Source organism: Cibotium barometz, chromosome 44, assembly GCF_041138505.1.
Source record: "Cibotium barometz isolate CiBa-2024 chromosome 44, ASM4113850v1, whole genome shotgun sequence".
Lineage (NCBI taxonomy): Eukaryota > Viridiplantae > Streptophyta > Polypodiopsida > Cyatheales > Cibotiaceae > Cibotium > Cibotium barometz.
In genome coordinates, this window is record NC_141089.1 from 15,959,840 (window position 1) to 15,973,516 (window position 13,677).

Here is a 13,677-nt window from a genome sequence, read left to right on the forward strand (position 1 = left end):
CGTTACCACAAGAGGGGACGGCCTCTGGCTCACCACCCAGCCATAGAGGAAGAATGAGGATTGCCCTCATCCCCCAGGCTATATAGTGTGTGGCCTGCCGTCCACACTAGCCTGGCCGCCCATGAATCCGCATGGGCGTCCTCTCCCACTGAACCCCGGATATAGCCATCCGGTCTGCCGTCGGTCATCACAGGCGTTACAGCCTACGTGACATTACCCCCCCTTAAGAAGAGTTTTCGTCCTCGAAAACAAACTGGGGAAACCTTTTGGAAATTGCACTACGGCATTCCCAGGTAGCTACCTCCTCATCCCTATCTATCCATTTAACAAGTACCTTCTGGTACACTTTATGTCGAGTTTGTCTGTCTCGATACCCAAGAATCCTTTCCGGTTCATGTGGTATCTTTGGTGGAGTGATCAATTCCACCAAAATATCTAGAGAAACTACGTTCTCTAACCCGTGAACTGATTTCTTCAGGTTACTAACATGGAAGACAGGATGAACTTGAGAACTCTCCGGTAACTCAAGTTTATATGCTACGTCCCCAATCTTCTTAAGGATTTTAAAAGGACCACAATATCTCGGAGAAAGTTTATCACACTTTCTCGTTTTCATGGTTTCTGACTGCGCAGGAACCTTGAGGAATACAAAGTCACCTTCTGCAAAGGTCACCTTTCTTCGTCCTTTATCCGCATAAGTTTTAGCGCAATCCTGAGCGCTACGAATGCTCTCTCGTGCGGCTCTGAGCATATCATTCATATCTTCAAGGAAATCCTTGACAGATTGAATCTTCTCCTTTTCTAGGCCATACAGCCATCGGAGATCTCGGCTGGAATCCATACATTAACATGAATGATGTAAATCCAGTCGCTGAGTGTTTGGAGTTGTTATAGGCAAACTCCAATAAGGGCAAGTACTCTTCCCAATTAGATTGCTTCTTACTAACATAAGAACGCAACATATCCTTTAGAATTTGGTTAACTCTTTCAGTTTGACCATCAGACTCCGAATGATCTGCCGTACTCATACTCTTCTTAGTATGTAACTTTTTGAAGACTTTCCTTCAAAAATGACTGTTGAACTTTCTATCTCTATCTGACACTATATCTGCGGGCAGGCCATATAGCTTGTAGAGATGTTCAATAAAGAGTTTTGCCAACTCTGGCGTTTTAGCAGTTTTCTTCGTGGCAATAAACTTTGCCATTTTAGTTAACGTGTCCACTACCACCCACACCGAGTCATTCCCTTGACTCGTCTTGGGTAAACCGGTAATGAAATCCATGGAAATGCTTTCCCATTTCCCTTGAGGAATCTCCAGCGGGGATGGAGTAGTCCTCCAACCTTCAGACGTTCATGTTTATTGACCTGGCACTTACTGCATTTCAGCACATAAGTCTGGACGTTCTTAAACAAACTAGGCCAATAAAACTGTCTTTTTACTAGTGCATAGGTCTTCTGAATCCCAGGGTGACCCGCACTTGGACTATCAAAACTATACCCCGAAGGCTCGGCTAGCCGCTCCGGATTAACTCTCGCCTCGCTACCCGCCGCACTTACGGCCAGTCGCTCCGGACTAGTATTACGTGCTGGCGAGGAAGGTGGGCGCGGCTGTGACAAAGTGTGTACGCGTACAGCGCGACAGACCTCTGTAAAGACAGGATCATGCTCACACAAGCCATGATTTGGTATTTCAACCAAAACCTTAAGGCAAATTTCATGCCTTGATTTTGCATCATGTCATTAGCACAAAAGCTAATGTACTGGAGAGCACTCTAGTAGCGCAAGTTCTTAGACTATGCTACTAGATACTTGTAGACTACGCTACCATGTTGCATCACCAACTTGTTAAACTTCTCCTTGGAAAGCTCTACGGCCATAGGAGAAATAAACTAGAGCCAATCTAATCATGCATCACAAGGATTAGTTCCAAAGCTGAGAGATACTTTCTCTCTTAGAGTAACAGCTTTGCACAAGCATATGCTCTAGAATCTTGTTGAGTTTCTAACTACCATCAATCTACGGATGGTTAAACTCCACTCTAACTCAGAGTTGTAACTTTTTGAAGATTTCCCTTCAAATATAACAATCAAACTTCCTATCTCTTATGCCATACTATATATGCGGGCAGACCATATAGTATGTGGAGATGTTTGATAAAGATTCTTGCACCACTACGGGTGTCTGGAGTTACATCCAATTACTTACAACTCTTTGTTGCTATTACCAGACACAACCCTTCAAGTATTGTATGGACTCACACAACTATTCGAGTTTATGTGATATTTGAGGATATCCCTCCTTTCCCTTAAGAAAGGTTTTTTGTCCTAAAAAAAAAACTCTACTCTCAAGCGGACTACGCGCTAGTGTCATAGGTCCAAGAACAAATCTAGACCGTGTTTAATATTATATGTTATATTCTTGAGTCCTTCCAAGAAACTTTTAAACATCTTGCAACGAAGATGTGGTATAGTGTCTATGCACATATGGTGGTACTATTGATAAACTGCTTTGCAACAGATCAGTGGTTTCACACTTGTAACAAAGTGCTTCATTGTTGCATATTACTACCCTTCAAAGCGGTTACACACTTAAGAATCATTTGGGTGGGTTGTACCATCTATCAAGAAAAATTCCAAACTACTAAAAACCACATTATCAATCCACAGATAATGACTGAGCTTGCTGCGAAGCCATAGGTTGCTAGATAATTGATGGTAATTACACAAGCCCAATGTCTCATTACATCATACATTCAATATAAATGCAAACATCACAGTACTTCGTGATGATGAACTTAGGAATTTCATCCTATCCCTGTTTGGTGTTGGTATGAAGTATAACTATGAGAACATTATTTGCTGCCTCCTCATTATAGCGGCAAAGCTACCTACCCAACAGGTGGCAATCTCTACCAAGCTATAACCAATGACAAGCAAATAAACGAGTACTCTTATAAGAACTTCATTACCATATCTCACACCAAACTCATAATCACTACGGATTAAATGCCAGGGCTTGCAAATTGAATGTTATCTGATAGGTAGAGGGGATCTTCAAACTACGGATGACCTCGACAACTCACTAGGACTAGTGATGTGTAACTTTTAAGTTACTCCACTCTCCTTGCTTTTTCCATACCATCAAACAAATCGGTCCCTTGATTTGAGCAACGTCAACATATTTATGAGTAATTCGATACTCATAGATTGTGGTTTGGTAATTTAAAATGTTGATCTAGAGTATTTTTCACTCGAGGCTCTTAATGTTATTAGCAGTTATGTATTAGTAGTGAGTAACTACGTACCCACTATCATCACACTAGTAGCTCCATACTAGTCTGTGAGTAACTCCGTACCCATGGCGTACCTCCCCCGAGTGGGAGTACCATATACAACCATCTATAACAAGATGATTAAGTCACTTGCTGCTCATCAGAAGTGACTACACGAATTGACCCCTCCATTGCACATTGCAGTACAATCTCTGGTATTACAACCCGAATTTTTTGGACGTCCTTATGATAGAGGTCAACTTAAAAACTAGTGCATAGGTCTTGTGGAGTCTCGGCCGACCTAACCACACCACTGGTGACTTCCTACAAAAAATGTGGTGCCGAAATCACCACCTATGTACTTTAACTCCGTAAAGTACATGGTCTTCATCTATCATCTATGGAAAGTTGTAAAACATTCCTGCGAGATGGATTTTTATCACCCTAAAATTATTGTGCACTATTTTAGTGTGAAGAGCTTTTTTCCTGGGTACCATGGTTCACCCAAGCTCATCTTTTGCTAAATTCTCCGATTTAACAAAAGATATGTCTGCCTCCGAACAATCCGGTTCAGCCCCAGACTTTGAGTTTACTTCTTAACACTCCGGTTAAGTCAAAACTCACCAGATACAGTAGGATTTACCACTAAGCTCTCCGGCTTAGCCTTCTATCCTAACTCAGCCCGAGTTTATGTACACTACATATGTCGGATCCGATACTAACAACAACCAGGCTCATCTGGAGTGAGATACTACTCACTATTGCCATGTAAAACCTTATTAAATCCATGGATTGCTCCACTCATTCCCAAGGAGTCTTACGACTTATAGGGTTTACATGCACATGAACTTTGTAAGCAAAATAGCCTGTCATGCAATATTACAATTGCTTATGTAGGAAATTAACCATATATTTCCCAAATTCATATGGTAGCATTTAAAATGTGATCACAATTGCACACTTATGTTGAACATAGGCAAGACTATGCTTGCAAAATGATATAGGGCATCCCCCATGCATGAAATTGTCCAACCAAACTAGTCTTACTGCTAACCTCTAGATTTAGATCACTCCGGAACTAAATCACTCTGTTAGCACTAGCACACCATCATGGTCTTGCTACCTAGAGCTTCTCCGAACTCTGTAACTGGTTTTTATCCCAATTATAGCTATATTTGGTAATTTTCAAAGTTTAAATTTTATCTTGCACACTTTATCACTACAGACAAGTGTACATACAGACCTGCCAAAGAGTCAAGTTACATGCACAAGCCTTGGCGTCCCATTCCACCAAGACTACAATCGATTCCGTGGTAATTAGATGTCCCATACCATCAAATTACCACCAAACCAATTGATGTGACATATAAAAAGGCTCTTTCCCCCCTCGAAAGATCACCACAAACTCTCTAGTAAGTTTAAGAACAGTTCTCTTCGTCGATCAACTTCTATAAGGGCATTGAGCATTACATCTCAAGACTATACCCCTTCAGATTTACCTTTGATTTCTACAAATCAATCCTAAATCTGCTATTATTATCTAGGCATATGTTAATCTCTCAGATTAGTACTCCTAGATAAACCATTCAGTTGAGTACTGCTAGCAGCACTACTAGCCCCAAGTAATACACACCTTAGGGATTACTTTTACCAGGCAATCACGTGACTAAATCAAACTAGTCACCACTCTCTAGGCCCAAGTAGTGACACTATTTTGTTACTTTTAACAAGGGCCAGCTTGCCTCTACGGGCAATTGCCTTTTGTTGCTACAAACAGTAAGCAACTTGTTTGGACACGAGGCATAACCACATCAAGACTACGCTTGTACATGGTTCTCATTTGCCAAAGTTTATCACAATCTTCTAGCATCTGTTAAAAGATTGTGAAGGGTTATGAGCACTACGGATCAATTAGGCTTACCTAGATTTCTCGTGATAAGCACTTCGTCTAATTTGGGCACAACTGACGCCATTGCCGGTCCTCTTAGCCCAAGTAAAACACACCACAGTTTTGGATTACACTATAGTCAAACTACGTGACTTTGATGGTCAACACTAAGTGTATGCTCAGCTTAAAATTAGTCTTTCCGAATGAAATGTGTGATCACCACATGTGTTATTCTCGCGGCGCTACGGCCATAGACGTGTTCACTAGGCACAACGGCCATAGAACGGCTTTGCGAAGGACTCGGCACTACGGCCGTGGGATTTGTCTCTCTCTTAACACGCGATGCTACGGCCGTGTGCGGTGGGTCTCTTTTGTGGAAAACAGGCACTACGGCCACACGGCACGACGGTCGTGTTGGGTTTGTTTCGTGGGATGTGCCGTTGTTTTGTGTTTTTTTTTTCAATAAATAAAAGAAAATAATAAAAAAATAACGGGCCGGGCCGGCCTTTGTCGCTTCGGATGTGGCCGCCCGTCCGTGGGGAGTGTTCACAACAGGCCCTATTCCGACCGGTGCCAGCTGTGCGCTGGGCATGCCCATATGTGGTATCAAGGGCTGGCCTCCCGTTATTTTCATTATTCATAAAAATGAATAGTGAAAATATATTTTTTTTTTAAAAATGATTTTTTAACCCTTTTTTTTTCTGCTGCTGCTGGTGCCTGCAGCGCTTGTGTTTGGCCGTTTGTCGCCGACTGTCCGGTGGCCCGCCGCCTGGCCTGGTGGGTGGCCGCCGTCGCCGTTGGCTGGCCACCCATGGTCGCCGCCGCTGGCTGGCCGGCCGCCTAGGTCTGGTTGGCCTGGCCTTTAGCTGGCCGCCTGGCCCCCCTGTCAGGTTGTCGACGGCGCTGGCGAAGGAGGCGCTGCTGTACCCGTCGTGGCTACGCAGGTAGCATGGGACTGGCATGTCTTCGCCCACAGACGCGCTTTTTGGAGACAGCTCAGAGTGTCCTAGGACATGAATGAATCTGCGAGCCGACAATACGGTGAACCGGCGAAAATTGATTCATGCTCATGAGCTGTCTAGCAATCTCGCTGTCAAGTAACTCAGCTGACCAGCTCTCGCTCCCCCGTGACCGAAAGCTGCCTGCGGAGAACCGAAGAATGTGCCCCTCTCTCCACCCCACGCACAGTCGTGTGTTCGCCCCCCCACACACAGGTCAACGAAAACGCCGTTGCCGCCGCTGGTCATTCACAGCATCGTGGGCTGGTGGTCTTCGCCCCCCCCCCACACACAAGCTTCAACGAAGCTTTGGCAGACAGTGGGGCTGCTCTTCACCCCCCCACCCCCCCCCACACAGTCTTTTTCCAAAATTTTAGTTCCAGACAAGCTCACGATTGAAGCTTCAACGATAATTAAACAAAAATTTATTCGCAGATAAGCTTCAACGCAGGAAAACAAACGAGAAGCTTACCTCCAATATGCTGTGTGTCACGGGGAGAGAGAGAGAGAGAGAGAGAGAGTTCTTCCCCTCCATTCTTCCATGGCCGCCTCCCTCCACACCCTCCATTCGAGATAAGGATAAGGAGACGAATGGTCGAAAACCATCGAGTGGGCTCCGGTCCCCCGGTCACGCGCGGGCTCTGACGATCCCATCGAACCACGCTCTGATACCAGTGTTACATTCCCGTAACGCCGCTACGGGCGTTACCACAAGAGGGGACCGCCTCTGGCTCACCACCCAGCCATAGAGGAAGAATGAGGATTGCCCTCATCCCCCAGGCTATATAGTGTGTGGCCTGCCGTCCACACTAGCCTGGCCGCCCATGACTCCGCATGGGCATCCTCTCCCACTGAACCCCGGATATAGCCATCCGGTCTGCCGTCGGTCATCACAGGCGTTACAGCCTACGTGACACATAATGTTGGGATTGTGTAACTAGAAACATGCTAGATTATGAGTGTCTAGGATGCATTTATAATTCACCACATAGACCTATACACAACATGCTAGATGATGAGTGTCTAGGATGCATTTACAATTCACCACATACACCTATACTAAACAAGTCACTACGGACCATAATATTTTTCTTTTATGGATACCTTAATGTAACAACTTGTATACATTTTTACTTTGTGCTTTTTCAATTCTAAACTATGTTATTTTTTTTAACTCAAGCATAATGTTGGGACTGCATAACTAGAAACATGCCAGATGATGAGTGTCTAGGATGCATTTATAATTCACCACATACACCTACACACAACATGCTAGATAAATGTTAATTTCATGTTTTCATATAAGTTCTTCTTTCTAAATCTGATCATGTCGATCTCGGTCCTCCTAAAAAATGAAGATACACCACGATTGGTCTCTCTTGGAAACCTATATTACCTCCTAGCATAAACCCACACAACTCTATTACATCCCACCACAAACCAACACACATTTGCTCTTAGGTGCCTGTGAAAATTATGCTCTCGGTTATGCCTCTGGAATTCTATCTTGATACGTGGCTATACATGTGGATGTATCCACATATATAGCCATGTGCTGCAATTTGGCACCCCTTTAGCAATCACTCTTTATAGCGGCCACTCTCTCACTAGTGGTGCGACTACATCATGCAGCTATGCCCTTATCCTCTTGTAGTGTAATATATGGCCGTACTTTGAATCCTTTAATTTCTAATGTAGAATGAATGTATGGTCACAGTTTTACTCCTTTAATATTTATAGTATACTGCACAAGTCACTATATATGATAATATATTTCCTTTATGGCTACTTTTATGTAACAACTTGTATACATTTTTACTTTGTGCTTTTTTAATTCTAAATTATGTTTTTTTTAAAACTCAAACATAATGTGGAGACTTTGTAACTAGAAACATGCTAGATGATGAGTGTCTAGGATGCATTTATAATTCATTGCATACACCTATACACATCATAACTGGTTTAAATCTATTAGATATGGATCCACACATTGTAAGAACTATATTATAGTAGTTTAATAGTCTATATATACTTCATCTTAATAGACATGTACAGATTTATATTCAATTACATTTAAATTTAAAATAGGAAAGATTTGAAGTCAGTTGAATTACAAGTACATGATAGTTTAAACATAGAGTCTTGAAGTCAGTTGAATTTAAAATAGGAAAGATTTGAAGTCTTGAAGTCAGTTGAATTTAAAATAGGAAAGATTTGAAGTTAGTTGAATTTAAAATAGGAAAGATTTGAAGTCAGTTGAATTTACAAGTACATGATAGTTTAAACATAGAGTCTTGAAAAAGAAGTAATTTGACATTGCATAGCTGGTGCTGGAAATTTTCAATGTGTGTTTAACTCTCTACAAAGTCATAAGAAGTGTAAGCATACGTGACATTACGAGTATGTACTTTATGTTTATCCAATGCTATCCTATAGAGGTTGAAATATCTCTGTCCAATTCCATCCTATAGAGATTGAAATTTTAGAAGGATTAAGTCCTCCTATCATTGTTGCCATAGGTTTTGGCTTTAAAGACTAAGCCTATGTTCTATGCACATGATTGAAAAAACATATCATTTGTCAAGACAATGACTCTTGTGTAACATCTTTCATATGTTTAATGTTTTGGTATGACATGCATGATCCCATGGCTACCAATGTGTGCGGTGTGCAGGTGTGCAGCTAGGCATAAGGAAACTTGGGTCTACCATCAACAAAAGGCCATCTTAGGGTGGTGCTATCATCCGTCTCGCCCCCACCATTATTGGTGATGTTACATTGAGCTTTATGTTGTTGTTGATGGTGGTGCATGGGGGGGGAAATATTGGCAAGGCCATTGAGGTCCATACTGCTATGGTGACTAATGTTATTGTTGGTCATGGTGCATATTCTTTTGTGAACTTGATCGATATCTCTAGCAAAGAGAGAGGTGGGGTCATTGGTCATACTGCATCGAGCTTGATCTCTCATGATAGTATTAGCCAAATGAGAGGAGTCAAGTTGTGACAAGTTTACCCATGAGTTTCTTGGGTCATTAGCAGGATTATGGTTGGAGGTGATGGTGGGGGATTTCACACTTGCTACATCAACAAGGAAGGAGTCGGACAAGGGGCCAAGTGTGAATCCGCCAAGGGGGCCCAGTCGAGGCAGCTGCCTTGTGTCGTTATATAATTGAGCTGCTGCGGCGCCTGCATCCACTTCCTGCTGCATGTGATCCGGCAAGCTTGGGAACACCTCCTCCACACACGAATTAGATTCGCTTCCTGTGTTAACCCGCGTTGTGTGGCTGTTCCTTCTATAAATCCGGCATAGCACCCAATCATCTAGCTGGTATAACACAAGCCAATTAACAATATAATCACTAATCATACAGTAATTTTCCTGGTTCAAATAATCATTTACTTATCTCTGTAAGTATCAGGGTTGGATGCTAAGGTCTCCATGGCTTCTGTGAGCACAGAGATAGAGATGATTAACTAAACGTCCTAGTTAGCAAGCTAATTACTGTTACTAATTGAGCATGCTAATTGTTAGCCATCGTAGATAACTGTGCTGTTTTCAATTCAGCCAGCATGCTGGCTTATAATTAGCTTCTGGCATACTTCATACATCAGAAATGCTTTAATTGATCTGATTGAAGACTAAGCTTTAATTAATTGGATTAATCACACAATCGTCAAAAGTTTAACGAAAAAGTAAACATGTGTCTTAATGAGTAGCAGTCAATGAAAAAAGGTTTAACAGTGGAAATAGAAATATTTATTAGTCAATTATAGGCATGCTGATGGATGTGATTTTGGCTGGATTATTATTATTCTCAATACATATAAAAATAATTAATCTTTTAAGTAGGGTGGCAATCTCATTAAAAAAATCAACGCCTAGAAAAACAGATGATTAGATTTTTTCGCCAGCAGTAGTGCTGACACCATTCATTATCTACAATCAGTACGTGTCAACAAATCAAGATTAGTAACGTAATACTAAACGCTGAGGGTGAATAAAGTATGTGCCAAATGATGTGATTACGCCTAATTTATTTTTATATTGAGTAATTAGTTTTCTAATTGATCCACATACTATTTAAATCTCAGGGTGAATGATATAATTCATGTGCCAAATGATGTGATTAGACTAATCTGTTCTCGCTAATTAGCAGTGAGCAGCCTACAAATCAGGATACGTAATACGAAACGGTGCTAATTAGGCTCCGAATTAATTCATTCTCGATAAGGGTCAATTAATCATGCGGCAAGATGATGAGATTAGGCTAATTGATGGTCACAGATTAGTCTATCGATTCATACTAAGGGCTGCTAATTATGGTCAAAAAAATTGGATTAGGGGATTATGAAAGCTTACACGGAGGGATCGGCGGCTGCAGAAGGTGGTGAGTTTTGCAGGGTTTTCTGGGACGAGGCGGTACTCATGCATGATCCAGTTGGTCTTGACACCCTTGGGGGGTCTGCCTTTATAGAAGACGAGGGCCTTTTTCACACCCGAGCGGCCATGGCCACCTGATGATCCACACGTGGAGATTATGGGCTTGTCCGTGCCAGTGGCCTTCCAGTAGCCAGAACCTGCTGCCCTGTTGGGCCTCGCTCCATTTGGGTACTTCCTATCCCTAGGTGTGAAAAAATACCACTCATTCTCCCCACATATCGCCTTGCCTGTATACACCACATTAATAAACCACCCTCATTCATCTCAGCAACAGGTAAATAAATAATAAATACTTCCGAGTATTGTATTATATAGCCCTCAACAAATTCAATACATTAATCAACCTTACTTCGTCTCAAAAAAAAAACAGATAACTAATACATACTTCCAAGTATTATATCCCACAACAAACCTCAATACATTAATCAAAAACAGATAAATGAATACTTCCAAGTATTATATAGCCATACTGCCCACAACAAATTCAATGCCATCTCACATATAGAGTCAGGAGATAGACAAAGGGTAGAGTTTGGGTGCCATTATTTATAAGTGTGCAAGTGTGCCCTGCTAATTAAGCAAGTATGGGTTCAAATTAAAGCGACCCCTCCCTCTTAACCCATCTAATTAGGGGTCCTATCAAGCCACCCCTCCCTCTTAACCCATCTAAGGGGTGCTCTCAAGCCACCCCACCCTCTTCACCCATCTAAGGGGTGCTATTAAAGAAACCAACATCCTCGTAACAAACATCTCACATATAATTTTTACGAGGTTGTTCTTAATAGAGCATCCTCGTTATGATTATTAATCCCTCTTTAATTTCTTATCATCACATGTGAATTTGAATATTGGAGTCATATCACGGAATATATACATGATATCTATTGAATGGATAGATAACATATCAAACATTCAGATCATCTATTATATCACATATGAATTGAAGATGTAGATCATTCACGAGCAATAATCATGGATGGATCACCTTAAATCAGCAATCCTAGCTGGGAGGGATAGGATTATCGAATAATTGAGTATAAGCAAATTTAATCAACCATTTTACTCAATTATTTGATAATCATTGATTGAGTTACATAAATAGGTGATTTCGTCGTCGGTATGGAGCAACCCGAGTTCAAATCATGCACCCGTTGGATGCCTACTACAACACATCTCTCTTTTCTCTTTTTAAGCGAGTCGAAACATTAAATAAATGAGCAATCATCTCGTAGAGACATTAAGTAATTAGATTAACAAGCAAGAATTAGATAAGTAAGTTGGTTAGCTTGATGGAATACTTGGGCTTATATACTGTAATCAAATCAGGCAGCCTAATTAGGTTGTGGGCTTATATACTACTTTATTGCAAGATATGATGTGGGTTATTGTTATGATCTCAGGGAGTCGTGGGGAATACTAGTGTTATGTCAAGCTATCATGCTGTGAGGCTATCACGGGGAATACTAGTGTGTTATTTCAAGCTATCAAGTGGAGTACTAGTGTTATATTCTCAAGCTGTGAGGTAAGGCAAGCGATACTGTATTCATATAATTGTGTGTGTGTGTGTGTGTGTGTGTGTGTGTGTGAGAGAGAGAGAGAGAGAGAGAGAGAGAGAGAGAGAGAGAGAGAACATTCTACATGAATATTTGCAGTAGCTGTGGATCAATACTGATCAAGCTCTATGTATATGATAAGGTGTGGGGATGAGGCCTAGAATAAGAAGATTTGATAGCTCAAGAGGAGGGTGGACGTGATGGGCTGATGCATGGGAAGATGAGAAGTAGATCCTAGCTAGTGCAACAGGGAGAGTAGGATGAACCTGGAAGGTCCCAGGGGTCGAACTTGTAGAGGTCGATCTCAGCAATGATGGGAACCGGGAGAGGGCGGGAGGCGACCTTGTTCTTGAGGTAGTGAACCACCAGCTCTTCATCTGTAGGATGGAATCTGAATCCAGGGGGAAGATCTAACCTTTCACGCCCACTTTCTCTTGCCATCATCTCTACGCTACAAGCAAACTGCATCAAGTATATCTGATTACAGGTTTTTAACTATAATCCCAAAACTTAAGATGATCACGGGTGGATCTAGCATTTACATATATAAAGACCACAATTATGCCTTGTTAACCATCTCCTTGAGTCTAATTATACTGATTAGTCCTTGTACTTGTCCCATAGATACCACAATTATGCCTTGTTAACCATCTCCTGGAGTTTAATTATAATGATTATCTTTTCCTATTGCTAGACTACAATTATGCCTTGTTAATCATCGCCTTGTACTTGTCCTCCTCTTTTGAATGAGTTTGGTATGTGCTGAATTGGCCTCTAATTAAGTGATCTCTTCTCCTAATTATGAATAGAAGGAAGATTCATGTTGGGCTACTTGACAACGATGCAAAACAGCTAATGGATGGGATGCACGGGAAGATATTTGATGGCTATTAACTACAAGAGGATACTGTGATGGTTATAAGGTCAGGTGGAGTTCATATGGATTGTATATATAAGCGTTGATTAAGGGGTAAGATGGGCTCTCTCATTGAAGGGAAAGAAGGGTGAAGGGAAAGGAGGGTGGGTGAGCATGAAGCGAGGAAGGGATGAGGAAGGCCAGTCTCTGCTTAGATATGAATCTACCACAAAAAGAGGAAAAAATGGTGTGGCTAGCAGAGAGTTTCAAGTGGAAGGGAGAGGTGGGTAAGGGATGTGGGCAAGTTGAAAGAGAAAAAGGAGGAAGAGAGGGGGGAGGGGGATATGGCAAGTATGGCATATTTTCCCTTGATTGATTGTGATTGAGTGAGTCTTAGAGAGAGAGAGAGAGAGAGAGAGAGAGAGAGGAAACTTTATTACCCTTTGAATAAGATATTAAACTTGAGATAAATTCACATGGAAGTTGTAATAACACTCGCCAAAATATGGTGAAAATTAGATCAAATAAATTTCACTAGAGATTTCCCACTTTGGAGCCTTAATTCTCATTCATATCATTACTTTGCCTTATTCACAATGCATCTAGATAATTGTACTGGTTAGAACCAATTGGCTTTGTGGAACCTTTATGCCAAGGGAAAATGCAC

General features: G+C 41.6%; 1 protein-coding gene across 1 annotated transcript; it reads right to left on the reverse strand.

Annotated features, from left to right (window-relative positions):
• Positions 1-8,452: 8,452 nt before the first annotated feature.
• LOC147612998 (NAC domain-containing protein 68-like) lies at positions 8,453-13,328 on the reverse strand. The gene is made up of 3 exons (XM_086782303.1): positions 12,421-13,328; positions 10,521-10,828; positions 8,453-9,485 (listed from the first exon to the last, which is right to left on the reverse strand). Exons 1-3 carry the CDS (start codon positions 12,620-12,622, stop codon positions 8,841-8,843), a joined length of 1,155 nt encoding a protein of 384 aa, XP_086638429.1. The 5' UTR covers positions 12,623-13,328; the 3' UTR covers positions 8,453-8,840.
• Between the last annotated feature and the right edge of the window lie 349 nt (positions 13,329-13,677).

Bases quoted from the DNA above. Each gene is read 5' to 3' on its own strand.
- LOC147612998 (XM_086782303.1), bottom strand. From the start codon at position 12,622: ATGCAGTTTGCTTGTAGCGTAGAGATGATGGCAAGAGAAAGTGGGCGT. The intron at 10,829-12,420 runs GTTCATCCTACT...TGGTGTATACAG, and splicing joins CGACCCCTGGGACCTTCCAG to GCAAGGCGATATGTGGGGAG. The intron at 9,486-10,520 runs GTAAGCTTTCAT...GTGTTATACCAG, and splicing joins GCAGCCGCCGATCCCTCCGT to CTAGATGATTGGGTGCTATG.